This window comes from Neoarius graeffei, chromosome 8 (genome assembly GCF_027579695.1).
Source record: "Neoarius graeffei isolate fNeoGra1 chromosome 8, fNeoGra1.pri, whole genome shotgun sequence".
In the NCBI taxonomy this organism is placed as follows: Eukaryota; Metazoa; Chordata; class Actinopteri; order Siluriformes; family Ariidae; genus Neoarius; species Neoarius graeffei.
In genome coordinates, this window is record NC_083576.1 from 53,524,776 (window position 1) to 53,544,139 (window position 19,364).

The following is a 19,364-nucleotide window of genomic DNA, read 5'->3' on the forward strand; positions in this document are numbered from 1 at the left end:
TTCTCCAAACACTTAGGCCAGCGGCCATTCCAACTTCAACCTGAGCTGGTTAGGTCAGAAGAATTTCCGTATATATTACCACCTGAAGATATACAACCCATAGATGAAAACCCACCTGAAGCAGCCGAGATTGGATGTTGTCTCAAGAGATTCAACAATGGGAAGTGCCCGGGAACAGATGGCATTTATGCAGAACAGCTAAAGTATTCCCAATCTGCAACACTCCTCCAGTACCTAGTCATCCTACTCAATATAGTATGGACGTGTCTTAAGGTTCCCAGTGTATGGTTGATATCAGCAATAACGTGTTTACACAAAAAGGGATTCAAAAGCCTGGCCAATAATTATCATGGTATTTCCATCATTGCCACTATGTCAAAGATATTAGCGAGCATTGTCATTGAAAGAATAAAGCCAGTCTACAAAATCATCCTTATGGAGATGCAATTTGGCTTTAGAAGAAATCGATCGACGTGCGATGCCATTTACATCACAAGGCATATACTCGAGAAAGAAAGAAATCCGCTGTATATTTGCTTCATTGACCTTAAGGCCGCATACGATTGGATTCTACGAGAAGCACTATTTCAAGTGTTGAACATCCGTCTAGGATGCCCCAAACTGGTCTCAATATTACAGACACTGTATACTGGCACTAAAGCTTGCATTAAGGGAGCAAATCAGTACTTCAATATGTATGTGAGTTGTCGCCAAGGCGCCCTTGAGAGTCCACCCATATTTAATATCTATATGGACTTCGTAATGCGATGCGCAAAATACCAAATTTTGAAGCAATGCCCCGATGCAGGAATTCTTGTGGAGTTCTGCCTCCCTAATGAAGTGTCACCTCGAGAGTACTGAAGACGGGCACCAACATCTGGACAGAGAAGAGTTACAGAGCTACTATATGCTGATGATGTGGCAATCTTCACAAAGAGTGTAGAGGAATTAAACCTGGTCCTATCTATCTATGACAATACCTTTACTCGATTTGGCCTACAGATGTCCTATAGCAAGACTGAGATGATGGCGTTTAATGTCGATGAGGCCATTAAAGATCAGAAGACCTTAGTATCAATAAATGGGGTGAATATCAAGAATGTCCGGTCATTTCGGTATCTGGGACATGTACCGGTAATCACCAATATAAGCAATTCAGCAGCAGTGTTGCATGCCAATATCGCATCCGCATTTAAAAAGTGGGATGAACTGAAGAACTGTTTGATGGACAGAGAAATTCACTTATCTACTCGCATGAAGATCCTCATGTCCTGTGTCAGATCACGTTTATTGTATGGCATTCAGGCATGTCACATGTTCACCTCAGAGTTACAAACGGTTGAGAGTGTGTGGAACAATTTTCTAAGGAAGATGGTATCGGGAGGCTATGCAAGGAAAAATGTTCCTCCTCGTAACAAGCAGAAAAAGGATGTCGACCCAGCTACCTTGGTGGAAGGACAGCTGGATTGGGGATTCAAAATATCAAATGAGCGACTACGGGAAATAACAAAATCCAGTTCCATCCAGGATTACTGCCATGTCCAACATCTCAAATACATGGCCCATGTTTGTCGCATGGAGAATGATGCCCTCCAAAAACAGGTTCTTTTTGATAAAAGGACAACCACAAGAGTTTGGAAACGAGTTGAGGATCTCCTCCAGATAGATCCAATGCAAGCCAGGAAAATGATGATGGACAAAACCAAGTTCAATCATTTGCTCAAAGCATGTTTCCCTGAGCAGATGTGCCCTAAGGTCAAGGATGGGCCAAAAGGGAAACTATGATGATGATGATGATGATGATGATGGGACACATCTGCTGAGCCTGCCCGTTAAAAGGACGAGCCCACCAGTGAATCAAGGGGCCCTGGTGCGCAATGCTCGGAACCAGTCCCCCGCTAATCATCTGTTATTTCCTGTCATCATTATCTGTGACAACCAGCATCACCACCTCCAGGCCCTCGTTGACTCAGGGGCGGACAGGAACCTGATCTGCTCCACCACTGCCAAGCATCTGGGAATCCCACAACTTGCTCTTGACGTCCCTCTCACTGTCCTGACACTCAATGGCACCGGCTTGACCAGCATCACCCACCTTACCGCCCCGCTCACCCTAAAGATTTGCGGTAACCACTCAGAAACCATCCAGCTTCACATCATGAACAACCCCCACATACCCATCGTCCTAGGATTACCATGGTTAATGCAGCCCAACCCCCACCTTAACTGGGCTGTGTCACGGTTTGGCTCTGAACCATGACAAAAATGGAGACAACACGAGGGGTAACAATAATAATAAATAATTTATTTACAAAAGGTAGATCTCATCTCATCTCTAGCCGCTTTATCCTTCTACAGGGTCGCAGGCAAGCTGGAGCCTATCTCAGCTGACTATGGGCGAAAGGCGGGGTACACCCTGGACAAGTCGCCAGGTCATCACAGGGCTGACACATAGACACAGACAACCATTCACACTCACATTCACACCTACGGTCAATTTAGAGTCACCAGTTAACCTAACCTGCATGTCTTTGGACTGTGGGGGAAACCGGAGCACCCGGAGGAAACCCACGCGGACACGGGGAGAACATGCAAACTCCGCACAGAAAGGCCCTCGCCGGCCCCGGGGCTCGAACCCAGGACCTTCTTGCTGTGAGGCGACAGCGCTAACCACTACACCACCGTGCAAAAGGTAGATCTACAAAGTAAAATAATAAAGAAAAACAAAAATGCCTCAGCCATCGCTCTGGCCTGCTGCAGCACAAGCCACCCAGACAGCTCTCACAGGCGGAGTGAGTGGGGAAAGAAGAGACCATGACACTCCAGCAAACTGGACTATAAAGGTACATTGGACCCAGGTGTAACAATCAGTCTAAATGCCTGTAACACACACAAGACAAAGGACAGGGACCCCTAGTGCCCCGGTGGAGCCCTGCAGTCTAATATGGCAATGACACAGGCACCCATGATAGAGGGGCCGTGACATACCCCCTCCCATAAGAGCAGGGTTCCCAATGGGCACTCAAAACTCAACAAACAAGGGTTAACAAAACCCACCCCGATCATGAAACATTTTTCCCCTCACAGAAATACAATAAAGAAAGAAAGTTTATACTACCTGGCATTTAATTGTGCAAAACTCACCAACCTAGAAAAGGTTTCACATAGCCACCCTACCATCTCCACCCAACTACCCAGCAACCCCGGCGCCTGGGGAAGCAAAGTTTAAGAATAGAAAGGGAAAGGGACAGAGGACTTGGAAAACAACAATTTCAAGGACATACTGCCCTTGACAGAGCATCGGCTACAATATTTTCTGTGCCTTTAATATGGCGGATATCCAAAGAATAGGATTGTAAAAACAGAAACCAACGCATCAGTCTTCAGTTGGGACAAGGCAAAGAATAAAGAAAAGTGATGGGATTGTGATCTGTGTAGACCACCAAAGGAACACCAGAATCAACATAAACACCAAAGTGTTGTAACGCCCACACCAAAGAAAGTGTCTCCTTTTCAATAACAGAATAGTGCAACTGATAAGAATTAAATTTCCGTGAAAAATAGCTTACGGGACGCTCCACACCATCACCATCAGTTTGAAATAACACAGCTCCAGCGCCAACATCACTCGCATCCACCTGCAGTGTGAATGGCTTATCCAGACAGGGAGCTGCTAGAACAGGAGGGACACACAAGAGACCTTTCACATTGTCAAATGCTTGTTGACAGAGCACGGACCAGATGTACTTAGCCTTAGCTTTTAACAGATCCATCAAGGGTGCCACCACAGTTGAAAAGTTCTTACAAAAACTGCGGTAGTAACCTATCAACCTGAGAAAATGCATGAGCTCCTTCTTAGTTGCAGGCACAGGGTACTGCTCAATAGCAGCAACCTTGGCTTGCACTGGACGCACCTGTTCCTGACCAACTTGCTTGCCGAGATAAATGACAGTGGCCCTGGCGAACTCACACTTCGCCAGGTTAACTGTCAAATTTGCTACATGCAAGTGATCAAACAGTTGCCAGATATGTTCCAAGTGCACTTCCCAAGTATCACTGTAGATCACCACATCAACCAAGTACACAGCACATCCCTTGAGACCAGACACCATCATATTCATTAGGCACTGAAATGTACAGTGGGGCAAAAAAGTATGTAGTCAGTCACCAATTGTGCAAGTTCTCCCACTTAAAAAGATGAGAGAGGCCTGTAATTTTTATCATAGGTACACTTCAACTATGAGAGACAAAATGAGAAAAAAAAAATCCAGAAAATCACATTGTCTGATTTTTAAAGAATTTATTTGCAAATTATGGTGGAAAATAAGTATTTGGTCAATAACAAAAGTTCATCTCAATACTTTGTTATATACCCTTTGTTAGCAATGACAGAGGTCAAACGTTTTCTGTAAGTCTTCACAAGGTTTTCACACACTGTTGCTGGTATTTTGGCCCATTCCTCCATGCAGATCTCCTCTAGAGCAGTGATGTTTGGGGGCTGTTGCTGGGCAACACGGACTTTCAACTCCCTCCAAAGATTTTCTATGGGGTTGAGATCTGGAGACTGGCTAGGCCACTCCAGGACCTTGAAATGCTTCTTACGAAGCCACTCCTTCGTTGCCCAGGCGGTGTGTTTGGGATCATTGTCATGCTGAAAGACTCAGCCACGTTTCATCTTTAATGCCCTTGCTGATGGAAGGCGGTTTTCACTCAAAATCTCACGATACATGGCCCCATTCATTCTTTCCTTTACACGGATCAGTCGTCCTGGTCCCTTTGCAGAAAAACAGCCCCAAAGCATGATGTTTCCACCCCCATGCTTCACAGTAGGTATGGTGTTCTTTGGATGCAACTCAGCATTCTTTCTCCTTCAAACACGACAAGTTGAGTTTTTACCAAAAAGTTCTATTTTGGTTTCATCTGACCATATGACATTCTCCCAATCCTCTTCTGGATCATCCAAATGCTCTCTAGCAAACTTCAGATGGGCCTGGACATGTACTGGCTTAAGCAGGGGGACACGTCTGGCACTGCAGGATTTGAGTCCCTGGCGGCGTAGTGTGTTACTGATGGTAGCCTTTGTTACTTTGGTCCCAGCTCTCTGCAGGTCATTCACTAGGTCCCCCCGTGTGGTTCTGGGATTTTTGCTCACCGTTCTTGTGATCATTTTGACCCCACGGGGTGAGATCTTGCGTGGAGCCCCAGATCGAGGGAGATTATCAGTGGTCTTGTATGTCTTCCATTTTCTAATAATTGCTCCCACAGTTGATTTCTTCACACCAAGCTGCTTAGCTATTGCAGATTCAGTCTTCCCAGCCTGGTGCAGGTCTACAATTTTGTTTCTGGTGTCCTTTGACAGCTTTTTGGTCTTGGCCATAGTGGAGTTTGGAGTGTGAATGTTTGAGGTTGTGGACAGGTGTCTTTTATACTGATAACGAGTTCAAACAGGTGCCATTAATACAGGTAACAAGTGGAGGACAGAGGAGCCTCTTAAAGAATAAATTCTGTGTGAAGGTCTGTGAGAGCCAGAAATCTTGCTTGTTTGTAGGTGACCAAATACTTATTTTACCGAGGAATTTACCAATTAATTCATTAAAAATCCTACAATGTGATTTCCTGGATTCTTTCCCCCCATTCTGTCTCTCATAGTTGAAGTGTACCTATGATGAAAATTACAGGCCTCTCTCATCTTTTTAAGTGGGAGAACTTGCACAATTGGTGGCTGACTAAATACCTTTTTGCCCCACTGTAGCTGGCGTGTTCCATAAGCCAAAACTCATAACCGAGTAAGAAAACAGACCAAAAGGTGTAATAAAAGGAAAAATCTCTCTGGCTCTGGCAGTCAAAGGGACTTGCCAGTAGCCTTTGAGCAAATCAAACTTACTAACAAACTGAGCAGCCCCCACCTGGTCAACACAGTCCTTCATCTGAGGAAGGGGGTATGCATCAGCTTAAGTGACCAAATTAACTTTGCGGTAATCTGTGCAGAATCTGGGGCTTCCATCAGCTTTATCAACAAGCAAACAAGGCGACGCCCAACTAGAAAGGGAAGGCTGAGCAATATTATTCTCAAGCATGTATTTAACTTCATTCTCCTTCATGCGTCTTTTTTCATCAGATACCCTATAGAAACGCTGTCGAATTGGCTGAGAATCACCTACATCAACGTCATGCTCAATTAGGTGTGTACGAGTTGGAACATCACTAAATAAACACAAATATTCCCTAATAAGAGCAGACAATTGAGCAGAACGCTCCTGGGACAAATGCCCAAGTACGGACTCAAGGCTAGACAATGTTTCAGAGTCCCTGAGCCTACCCCGCAACCTACTGTCATCAGGTGCAGTCACACCATCATCACCCAGCACAGCCAGACTACTAGACACATACCCTCTCACTGTATCTACCATTAACACTGGATTAGCAATCTACTGCTGGGCATTCCCTCCCCCTACAGAAGACCGTGCCACACGGTTGTAATATGGCTTCAGTAGGTTAACGTGGCACAGCTGAGTTTTCCTCCTACACCCTGGAGTCTGAAGCAGATAATTTAAGTCAGAGGTTTGAAGGAGTACAGTAAAGGGGCCATGAAATTTAGCTTGAAAAGGGGAACCAATAACAGGTAGTAAGGCTAGAACCTGATCACCTGGGCAAAACTGACGGACCTCAGCCTTACGATCATATAGCTGTTTCATTTTAACCTGGGAGGAGGCCAGCCTCTCCTTAGCCAACTCACCAGCCACAAACAGCCGATGCCGGAAACCATTGATGTAATGGATCAAATTCTGTGGAGGTTCAGATAAAGTCACAGAGTCACAAAGTATATCCAGAGGCCCACGCACAGTATGCCCAAACACCAGCTCATTTGGGCTAAAACCAGTGCTCTCTTGAACAACCTGTCTAGCTGCTAACAACAACCAGGGCAACCCCTGTTCCCAATCTTGCTGAAGCTCAACACAATAGCTATGCAACATAGACTTCAGGGTTTGATGAAACCTCTCCAGTGCCCCCTGACTTTGTGTGTGATATGCCAAAGCCTGGTTATGTTTCACTCGGATCTGCTTTAACACCTGAGAAAACAAATGTGATGAAAAATTTGAACCCTGATCACTCTGTATAATTTTTGGAATCCCAAAGATGGCAATAAACTGTGTAAGTGCCTTAACCACTGACTTAGTAGTAATAGCATGAAGTGGATATGCAGCAGGATATCTAGTGCTCTGACACATCACAGTTAACATATATTTCCTCCCTGACTTAGATTGAAGCAAGGGGCCAACACAGTCGATTATGAGATGTTCAAAAGGTTGTGCTAATGCAGGAATGGGAACAAGAGGAACTGGCTTAATGACCTGATTGGGCTTTCCTGTAACCTGACATATGTGACATGTTTTAATATACTGAGAAACATCCTGCTTCAACTTTGGCCAAAAGAAATACCTCATAATGTATTCATAGGTCTTTCGGACGCCAAGATGTCCTAATTGATCATGTGATGTTTTCAGTACTTCTTGACGAAACTTTGCCGGGAGCACAATCTGGAAAACAGGATTCCCCACAAAATTCTCCCCCAGTGGAGCCCATTTCCTTACCAACAGCCCACCTTGCAAAATGTATCCTTTGACAGCACTCTTTCCATCAACCTCCGACAGCACTTGATCAAACAGCTCACCAAGGGCAGGATCAGCCTGCTGCTCTGTTGCTAGTTCACTGTGTGACACAGACAAAAAAGACTCAAAAGGAATTCGCCCCTATACCTAACAGGGACCTGACAGTGATTAACAATAACTGCACAACAAGCCCCGGAACCCAGTTACAAACAAATAGGCCTATCGCCAAACAACTAACTAGCAATACAAACTCTGCACAATCAAATATTTATTCACCAGATAATATAACAGACTTACTCATACCAAATAACAGTACAGAAAACTTTTACTTACCCTCTCAATATGTCCTCACAAACAAACAGCTACACGTGTTTTCCTGAACAACGCTACAGCTGACTGGCTACTACGTGCTAACGTCACGCAGCCTAGGCTACTACTCCATTCATAAATTTAGCAGACTGCCACACAAACAAACCAGGGTCTACTCTATGAGCCCCCACTTGTCACGGTTTGGCTCTGACCCATGACAAAAATGGAGACAACACGAGGGGTAACAATAATAAATCATTTATTTACAAAAGGTAGAGCTACAAATTAAAATAACAATAAAAAAAACAAAAACGCCTCAGCCATCGCTCTGGCCTGCTGCAGCACAAGCCACCCAGACAGCTCTCACAGGCGGAGTGAGCGGGGAAAGAAGAGACCATGACACTCCAGCAAACTGGACTATAAAGGTACACCAGGCCCAGGTGTAAGAATCAGTCTAAATGCCTGTAACACACACAAGACGAAGGACAGGGACCCCTAGTGCCCCGGTGGAGCCCTGCAGTCTAATAGGGCAATGGCAATGGCACAGGCACCCATGATAGAGGGGCCGTGACAGCTGACAACACCATCCTAGGCTGGAGCTAGTCCTGCCTAGCTTCCTGTCTGAACTCTGCTCTGTCTCCTGCCAAACCACTGCAGCCTTCAGCCAGCGAGTTCCCTGACCTCTCTCACGTCCCTTTGGAATATCTGGATCTCAAACTTGTTTTCAGTAAGACCCGAGCAGTGTCCCTCTCTCCTCACAGACCCTATGACTGTGGAATCGACCTCCTACCTGGGACAGCGCCACCCAAAGGATGACTCTACTCTCTCCTGTCAAAAGGCAAGCCATGGAGAAGTACATCTCCGAATCTTTGGCGGCTGGGATCATCCGTCCTTCCTCTTCCCCAGCAGGGGCGGGATTCTTCTTCATGGAAAAGAAGGAAAAGTCACTCTGGCCCTGCATTGACTATCGGAGTCTCGACGCCATCACGGTCAAGAACCGCTACCCACTACCGCTCATGACCACGGCCTTTGAACTACTCCAGGGAGCCAAGGTATTCACTAAGCTAGATCTACGCAATGCATACCATTTCGTCAGGATCAGGGAGGGGGACGAGTGGAAGACGGCCTTTAACACCACCACTGGTCACTACGAGTACCCCGTGGTCCCTTTCGGCCTGACCAATGCACCCGCAGTCTTCCAGGCACTCGTTAACGACGTCTTAAGGGACTTCCTAAACATCTTCGTTTTTGTGTACCTGGATGACATCCTGGTCTTCTCCCGCTCCCTGGAGGAACATTGGGGTCACGTCCGGCAGGTCCTCCAGCACCTGCTAGAAAACAAGTTGTTCGTCAAGGCGGAAAAGAGCAAATTTCACCAGAGCTCTGTCTCGTTTCTGGGATTCATCATCTCTCCAGTAAGGATCCAGATAGACCCCCTCAAGCTCGAGGCAGTTGCCGATTGGTCCATCCCATCTTCGAGAAGAGAGCTCCAGCGCTTCCTAGGATTCACCAACTTCTACAGACTCTTCATTCGCAACTTCAGCACGATGGCCGGACCTCTTTCAGCCCTGACCTCGACCAAGACCCAATTCAAGTGGGGGGAGGAAGCAGAGAAAGCCTTTTCCACGCTCAAGCACAGGTTTACTACAGCACCCATTCTCACCATACCCGATCCTACCAAGCAGTTTATTGTTGAGGTCGACACTCCTGAGTCAGGGGTCGGAGCTATACTATCCCAGAGGACCAGTGATGACAAGGTCCACCCATGCTCCTTCTCCTGCCTGCTATCCCCAGCCGAACGGAATTACGACATCAGCGACCGAGAACTACTGGCTGTTAAACTAGCCTTGGAGGAGTGGAGGCACTGGCTCGAGGGGTCGGAGCTCCCCTTCCTAGTCTGGACCGACCATAAGAATCTGGAGTATCTCAAGCCCACCAAACGCCTTAATTCCCATCAAGCCCGTTGGTCTCTCTTCTTCTCCCGGTTCAACTTCATGCTCTCCTACCGCCCAGGCTCCAAGAATGACAAACCCGACGCCCTGTCCAGAATGTTTTCTTCCCACCAAGAGGAGTCTAAGCCGCCCGAGACCATCCTTCCTCCATGCTGCCTGGTGGGAGCCGCCATTCTAGAGGTTGAGATGCTCATGCAGAAGGCCCTGGAGCAGGACCCCAGTGAAGGTGACCCCAACAACATTCCTCCTAACCATCTGTTTGTTCCCTGTTCTGTGTGAACCCAGGTGCTGCAGTGGGGTCATGGCTCCAAGCTGACCTGTCATCCGGGAGCCGCCCGAACCCTGGCACTCATCCAGCAGTGCTTTTGGTGGCCATCCATCAAGGATTGATCTATGACATGCCTGACATAGCACCACCAACACACTCACATGCATGCATGCACACACACACTCATACTGTACATGTAGCACACACACATGCATGGACGCACACATGCACGCACACACTCATACACATACACAGTTGCAATCATATACACACACATGAATACTCACACGAGAATGGGTGACATATACAATTCTAGTCATATGCATATTTATGCATAAATACAAACACTCTCAGAAGTATGCACTCACATGCACATGCAACATCTATAAACACTCTTTCACACACACACTTACTCTCTCTCTCTCTCTCTCCCTCTGACAAATAGACACACAAACACACAATAATAGTGACCTGCCATCATTGTGCATTTTGTTGCAGACATATGAAACTCTGCATGTGCGCACACACACACACACACACACACACACACACACACACTGCAGACACAGGAAAGCTAAGATGACTTAAGATTACAGCGTGAGATAGAGATAAGGAGGAGACACATGTATAGTTTTGTGCATATATAAATGTACATCTTCACACCACGGAAACACACACACACAGTCCTTGTCTGTCTATCTCTCATCCGTCAAGCAGTCATGGCATTTGCAACATGCACATCACCTTTGAACATTTGATGAATATATGACATGTGACTGTTTTGTTGGGTGGCGGAATGTCCTGGGTTGCGGAACCACACGTGCGAGGGGCCGTCAAGGCCGCTAGCAGCTTTAATTCTTATTCTTATTATTTTTCTGTCACGCTTGGCTTTTTTTGAGGCATTTCCCATGCACGAAAACTCATGAAATTTGATACACACATCAGTCATTGTGACCACTTCTCAGCCACAGACATTTGGCCCTGGGTGTGGCCCAGGGACTGCATAGCGTCCCCTAATGTCATGGAGTCCTTGGATTGGCATATAGTTTCAGCTACGCATACCAAATTTGGTACGTATGTAGTTTGTCCCAAGACGAACAACTTTCGTATATTCATTGCATTAGTCATGCCCAACAGGAAGTGAGGTAATTGGGCTTATATGCATTTGGACACATGGTCATTTTTAACGTACTTCTCCTAGATGGTTCATCAGATTCATGTCAAACTTGGCAAACACGATGCCAAGATATTGCTGATGTTGAATTGCGAAGGGATTTTTGATATGTTGTAATATGTTGAAATGGCAATATTATGAATTTTAATACTCGCCACATAAACAGGAAATGTGTCATGAAGTCATAATACATTTAATTATTTGACTGAAACCTTTCAGGTTATTAGAGAATGTGATTCATGTGAAATTTGTTATACGTGATGCCAAGATGTCGCTGATATTATATTGTAAAGGGATTTTTGATATCTTGTAATATGTTGAAATGGCTTTATGATTTAATTATCTTGCCACATAAACAGGAAACATGTCAGAAAGCCACAGTGCTTTGACTGTATGGTCAGACACTTCTTACTTCAATAGATATTATGGTTATTATGATAACTTGACGCCCAATGGGCCTGCCTGTTATAGCGCCACCACCTGGCCAAGCAGGAAATGTGCCAGAAATTGGCAATGCCTTAACTGATTGATCTGACACTTTACAAAATATTGTATGTGTAATTCAGATGCCTAGCACAGCGCCACCATCTGGGCAAGCAGGAAATGTGCCAGAAATTGGCAATGCCTTAACTGGTTGATCTAACACTTTACAAAATATTGTGTATTATGACTGTGATGATATGCACATGTGTAATTCAGATGCCTAGCACAGCACCACCATCTGGCCAAGCAGGAAATAGGTAAAAAATGTTCAATTCATTGATGGATTGATCTGAAACTTTACAAAATATTGGATATCGTGATTCTGATGATATTGACACGTCTAAATCCCAATGGGCCTGCCCAATAGCACCACCACTTGGCCAAGCAGGAAATGTGCCAGAAATTTTCACTGCTTTGACGGATTGATCTATGACATGCCTGACATAGTGCAACCAACACACTCAACATACATGTAGCACACAAACACACACAGAGTTGCAATCATATACACATACATGAATACTCACGAGAATGGGTAACATATACAATTCTGTGCACACTCATACACACACAGTCATATGCATATTTATGCATACACACATACACTCTCTCAGAAGTATGCACACGCAACATCTATGAGCACACTCTCTTTTTCACACACACACTTTCTCTCTCTCTCTCTCTCTCTCTCTGACAAACAGACACACACACACACACACACACACACACACACACACACACACACACACACACACACACTAATAGTGACCTGCCATCATTGTGCATTTTGTTGCAGACATATGAAAACTCTGCATGTACACACACACACACACACACACACTGCAGATACAGGAAAGCTAAGATGACTTAAGATTGCAGCGTGAGATAGAGATAAGGAGGAGACACATGTATAGTTTTGTACATATATAAATGTACATTTTCACACCACACACACACACACACACACACACACACACACACTTACAGTCTTTGTCTGTCTATCTCTCATCCATCAAGCAGTCATGACATTTGCAACATGCACATCACCTTTGAACATTTGATGAATATATGACATGTGACTGTTTTATTGGGTGGCGGAATGTCCTGGGTTGCGGAACCACACATGTGAGGGGCCGTCAAGGCCGCCAGCAGCTTTAATTATGTTTTCTTTTTTAATCTGAAAAGTTGTCTCTTATTTAATATGCTGCTCTAAGCATTTTTTTCCCTGTAGCATTTAATTTTGTGCTGGAAAACAAACGTCTGGAAGGCTAAAATCTTTTTGTACTGACTCGATAATGTAGAAGTCATAAAATAGAAATCTATAACAAAGTTCATATGAAAAAAACAAAACAAACAATAGGGTGCCTAAGACTTGCACAGTACTGAATGTTTCAGAACTAAACCTTCTGGAACACCATGATATCATACTGAATATTTACTTATGACTTTATTTTCTCAGGTCTTCTCTCCTTTGGGATTAAAGAGTCAGCATGGGTCAACAAAATCTTTACTGCCATCAACATACTTGTGCTTATGTTCGTCATTGTCTCTGGCTTTGTCAAAGGAGATTCTTTCAACTGGAAGATATCAGAAGAATCTCTTATAAATGTGACTATTATGACAAGGTGAGAGATATGTAGATTCAGATTTGTAAGGCTAACGTGAGGCATCCCAGGGCTTTATTGTACAAGATATTCATGGAAAACTAACAACCATAATTAACCTTATTCTTATAATTGAATTGCAGAAATCTGTCCTACAGTGGAAACGTTACCAGCGATTATGGTGCTGGTGGATTTTTGCCTTATGGCTTTGGTGGAACCTTGGCTGGTGCAGCTACATGCTTCTATGCCTTTGTAGGATTTGATTGCATTGCCACCACAGGTATTCATGAAGACATATGATGGCGAGACACAATCAAGTCCTGCTTAATAAATGTGTTATTACTTTTTGGACAGTTTTTAATATGTTCTGAAACAGTGCTTTGATGCCAGAACTCTCTTGATCAGGTGAGGAGGTGAAGAATCCTCAGAAGGCTATTCCCATTGGGATAGTTGCTTCCCTGCTGATTTGCTTCTTGGCTTATTTTGGTGTGTCTACTGCTCTTACCCTCATGATGCCGTATTATCTTCTTGATGAGAAGAGTCCTCTGCCTATGGCCTTTAACTATGTTGGCTGGGGTCCAGCGAAATATTTGGTGTCAGTGGGATCCCTGTGTGCACTATCAACCAGGTAATTATCCTTTTAGGTTGGATCTCAAATCTTATTACACAATCTTACCTTTTAATGATGTGGTTTAAATGTAAATATGCTGTGAAGCCTAATTAGTACATGCTGTTTAATGGGTCGACTGTGGATCGATTCATTAAAAACTCCAGTGATTCTTTGGTGGTTTGTTTGAAAGAACAACAAACATAAAATGCTTTGCACTTCAATTTAATTGATGCTTCATTATTGCATTCTTTCAGGACAAAAATCTAAGCATGCACAATGACACCCCCCCCCCAGAGCTCTCTAATTGCAGAACATTTTGTTGGAGTACATACAGTTCCAGTTCAACAGTACAGTCTGTATTAAATTGGTTTCTTCAAAAGCATTCTAAAATCTGATATGACAATTTTGTCTCATACACTCACTGGCTACTTTATTAGGAACGCCACACTTATATTGGGTACGTCCCCCTTTTACTCTCAGAGCAGGCTCTGTTTGTGGTATGGATTCCACAGAGTGTTGGAAACATTCCATCGAGATACTGGTTGTGCTGGTTCTGTTGACATGAAATTACAGTTGCTGCACATATACTAATGTTGCAAATCTCACATTCTTGCACTTTTTTTCCCCGTGCTTCCACGGAAGGCAGTCGCATTTCTCTGCTCTGCTCTGCTCTCCCTCTCCCTCCTTTTTTTCCCTGCTTGTGCTTCTTTGTCTCGTCTCGTCTGTTTATACTTTTTGAGAGACTCTCTCCGCATTGCTTTCTAAACTAAAAAATAAGCATGGAATTGATAAACTGGTCTCCTAACGAAATTGACACAGTTTTCTCGACGAGAAGCCTGGGTTCGGGGGAACCCGCCTGTCCTGCCGGAATGTTCGCGGCTGGTTACACGATGGATGTGTGGGAGCGGTGGCAGGTCGTGTGCCTGGCGATTCTTTCTGTGGAGGACATTGAAGATATCTACCTATTCGAAACCATGATTACAGAACTTTTGCTGATTGGATTAGGCATTGCCCTGGTATATCGAGGAAATCAGACAATGGTGACAGGTGTTTAAAGCCCCACAAAGCTGCCCAATATGATTGAAGTGGTGGGCAAAGCTGTCGGCACTCAGACTGTGGCTATTCAGAACTTGAACCACAACATGGTTGTCATCTTGGAGAAGCTTTCGGCTTTGCAAGGAATAAGTATTTCGGGGACCAAATTGAACAAAATGGACGAAATGGACAGATATGGATGAGCGGAGTGGACGTGCAAAGACTGCGTCTGCTCGGAAGACCAAACAATCTCAATCTCATCAACATTCAGCTCCCTGAGACAGCACCGGCCTCGGCCAAGGCCGTTGCTGGGACAACATCTCCCCCTGAAGGTCACTGCTGGGAGATGTTCTCGCATTCCTCCCCCAACTTCCCGCGGCTGCTGTTTTCACCCCCAGTGTGACAAGCAGGTGCATGATCAGCACCCTCATGGCTGCAGGAGCGGACAGCTGCTTGCTTGCACTGGGTTATCTCTACCTCCCCCCCTTACCCCCCACCCCTGATTTCCCCCTCCTTTCCCCCTTTCCCCCCTCAAGTCCCGTGTTTTCATGTTGTAAAGTGTACTTGTGTTTTTTTTGTGCTTAAGTGCTGAGGGTTTTTTTTAATGCTCCCACACTGTACTCCTGCAGGAGCATAGAGCAGGGGTTGCTTTTTTTCCTCTCCTTTCCTCATGTTTCTCTGCAATTTCCTTTTTTTCCCTGTCTTCCTGTCCTGTCTACTCCCCTTTGTTAATTATGTGTATGTATTGTATGTGTGTAAGGAGAGGTTGATGGTCAATTTCACTGGTACTTGTGACTAGTGACAATAAAGGGTTCATTCATTCATCCCAATGGGAGACCATTGAAGTACGCCGAACTCAATGTAATTGTAGCGCGGATCGAGTGTGGGTGGAGCACAGAGGACGACAGGACAACGCTTGGGATGCAGAGGGGGCTTTTATTAAACAACTTTTCAGTCTAATCGCCCGCTTCTCGTATGCGGTATAACACATAAACACACACACACTCTGTAATCTCGTCCCGGGTTGCGCTCCCTCTCCTCTCTCTCTGCCTCCTTAAATAGGGAGCGGTTACTGGGAAAACACACACAAACACAGGTTAATTACAGTCAGGTGTAGCGATTCTGCCACTCACCTTCCCTGGCTCCACCCTCCTGTCACAGACCGGTGCTTGACCACGCCCCCGCTGCCACAGTAATGTTCATGGAATTAGTTTAAAATGGCTTGTGCTTTGTGACATGCCACATTGTCATACTGGGAGACTTCGACTGTCCTTTTAGTTTTCAACTGTCCTATTTCAGTGAGCCTGTGCCCACTGTAGCCTCAGGCCCTGTCCACACGGCAACGAATTCAGGTGAATCTGATAAAATTGTTTATCGTTTCGGCCTGGCGTCCACACGGCACTGGCGTTTTGGGTGCCCCAAAATGAAATCTTTTGAGAACGGGTTCCAGAGTGGAAAAATCTGGCAACGCCGCTGTTGCGAAGTCGTCTGGATGAGTAGAACGGATTTGTTTACGATGACGTCACAACCACATGACTGTCAGTGCTTCACGCCAGGTAGAAGTGTAATGAACTCGATGCGAGTTGTCAACAAATCCTATAACTTGGTTCATGAAACACGCTTACAAAATATTTTCACTGCTTTCCAAAAACAAAAACAATCCCGCCAGCAAAAATAGGGAAAAAAAAGGAGCGATCTCACCTCTTCAGATGTTGGTTTAAGTCCAACAATACATTCCTCAAAAAGGGCGTAGAAGAACAAAGTAATCCATCAATGTGTAGCATTCACTTTATTCCGGACCATTAAAGAATTCTGGAGGATATCGGAATGTTGGCGTACCGGCTTCCATCTACCCCCATTCATTCTTCTTTCCGCGTCTTTCGTTTTACGCTACTGATTAATAATCAAAACTTTATGTGGCTGATGCTACAGAAGAAGGGGTTTATGCGCATGCGTCTACTTCTTCTATTGTTCTGGTGTCTCCGATGGGACCGTCTTACAGCGCACGTAGAGGTGTGGCATGTGTATTGCATTGTTTTCAGCAAGCGTTGTGTTGCCATATGTACCTGATATTTTACTGATCCGTTGCCCATGTGGACACGATATTTAAAAAAAAATCTTGTTGCCGTTGTCGTGTTGATGTAGCCTCAGATTCCTTTTCATGGCTGACAGGAGTGGAACCCAATGTGGCTTGCTATTATAACCCATCTGGCTCAAGGTCTGTCATGTTCTGAGATGCTTTTCTGCTCACTACAGTTGTAAAGAGTGGTTATTTGAGTTTCTGTAGATTTCCAGAACCTCTCTCATCAACAAGGCATTTCTGTCAAAAGAAATGTTACAACAAGGATTTTTTTCTCTCGCCATTCTGTGTGAACTCGAGAGATTGTGTGAGGGGGAAAAAGTGATCAGCCATTTCTGAACTATTCAAACCAGCTTTTGGCATGCATCTGCATGATTTTATGCATTGTGCTGCTGCCATATGATGGGCTGATTAGATAATTGCATGAATAATCAGGGCGACAGGTGTTCCTATTAAAGTGGCCTCTGAGTGTATATTTAAGTTATTCCACTCAATCTCATCATACATGAGCTGATAGCCGACGAGGCGCGTAGCACAGAGTCAGCTTTAAGCCATGTATGACGAGATTGAGTGGAATAACTGTTTTATTCTATCCACATTCACTGGATATGAGCAATTGCACACTCTGGTTACTCTACTACTAGGCTATCAGCTCATATACCGTGAGCAGAGAAAAACAAAATGGTGGAGCGTGTTGCTGAACCAACCAAGGACGAAATTAAAAACTCCTCAAAAACAAAACCCCCATAAATCCACAAAAAAGCAACAAAATATGGAATAAAAGTATTTGATGGTAAGAACGTATCTTTTTTTATTTTTCAAGAATTATTATAGCATTTTTCACAAATTGCTACTGTCATTTCACCAGTTTGTTTTACATTCTAAGCGGAAAGGATTTTGTTAGATGTTTTGTAGAAAGTTTTTATTTATTGAATTTGCAAAAAAAAATGCTGTTTCTCAATCCATCGAATGTGGAGAGAATAAGTTTTTCCACTCAATCTCATCGTACATGGCTTATAGCTATCAGCTCATGTACAACTCGATTTTGTGGAATAACTGTTAAATAGTGCACCAGGACAAGACCTAGAGTGTTATTATTTTATTAAAGGTCCCATGGCATGGTGGTTTGTTGATGCTTTAAACGGGCTCGTGGAGGTTTCCGGATGTTATATCCGCAGCCTTTCTCGAAATGAACCCTCGGCACGTAGATATAGCCTCCTGGGAGAAAGCCCCATTTCAGCGCTTTTCCCAGTGCGTTGTTTTGCTAATGAGAAGCAGGAGGCGGGGAAGGGTAGAGGGTGGGGGTGGGTCTTATCATTAATATTCATGACATGTAAACGTGTTACCTCTGATTGGCTAACAGCACTGTGACGCTACCTCCAGTGGTTCAGAACAAGCGGATGTGGGTGTCTTACTATGGCGAGAGAGAAGGAACAAACCGCGAAGGGAAAAATACCGCGCGCTGACGTCATTAAGGTGCGACGCGAGGAAATAAAATAAATTCAACAAATGTTTGGGTTTTTACTGAACAAACAAACAAATAAAATGAACGAGTGACTTAAAAAAAAGAATGTGGGTGTCTTTGCAAAAACTGTTTTGATTGGCTATTATAACAGAGCATGCTGCATGCTTTTTGGTTTTGTAGCACAGAGTACCTGGCTAACTGCAGGAAGCGGTTAGCTGCACAGCTAATGTAGCCATTGCAAGGCTAACGTGGCACCGATTTTAAAACACGGCAAAACATAAGCTCATAAGTTACAGTCAATTTCCAGACTAAACTCAGTTTAACAGAGCATGCTGCATGCTTTTTGGTTTTGTAGCACAGAGTACCTGGCTAACTGCAGGAAGCGGTTAGCTGCACAGCTAATGTAGCCATTGCAAGGCTAACGTGGCACCGATTTTAAAACATGGCAAAACGACTTAACAGTTATACACTTACTTGTTCGGTGTTTGTGGCTGATGCGGCAGGGATGCTTGGTACGGACCCAGGCTTCAGTGACAGTTGATGTGCAAAACCTGCCCTGTACTGTCCCAAGTTGTGGAAACATTCCTCAGGAAAATGCTTCCGACAAACATACACCGTCTTAGGTAGACTCGACAGCGTATTATTGGAGTAAATAAAATTAAGCCACTGTGTCTTCAGGGGCTCTCCCGTCAGCAGTAAAAACAGACTCCTTTCTGTGTTGTCACATCCATGTACAGCGCAACTTCCATGTTTGGTGGCAACTTTTGAGCTGGG

The 19,364-nt window shown here is 44.6% G+C and overlaps 1 protein-coding gene across 1 annotated transcript in view; it reads left to right on the forward strand.

Annotated features, from left to right (window-relative positions):
• slc7a2 (solute carrier family 7 member 2) overlaps nucleotides 1–19,364 on the forward strand; it is a 53,002-nt gene that overhangs the window by 16,654 nt on the left and 16,984 nt on the right. Inside the window, exons 4-6 of the mRNA XM_060927858.1 lie at nucleotides 13,256–13,421; nucleotides 13,544–13,680; nucleotides 13,806–14,028. Coding sequence (XP_060783841.1) covers nucleotides 13,256–13,421; nucleotides 13,544–13,680; nucleotides 13,806–14,028 — 526 coding nt within the window. The remainder of the gene's footprint in view (nucleotides 1–13,255; nucleotides 13,422–13,543; nucleotides 13,681–13,805; nucleotides 14,029–19,364) is intronic.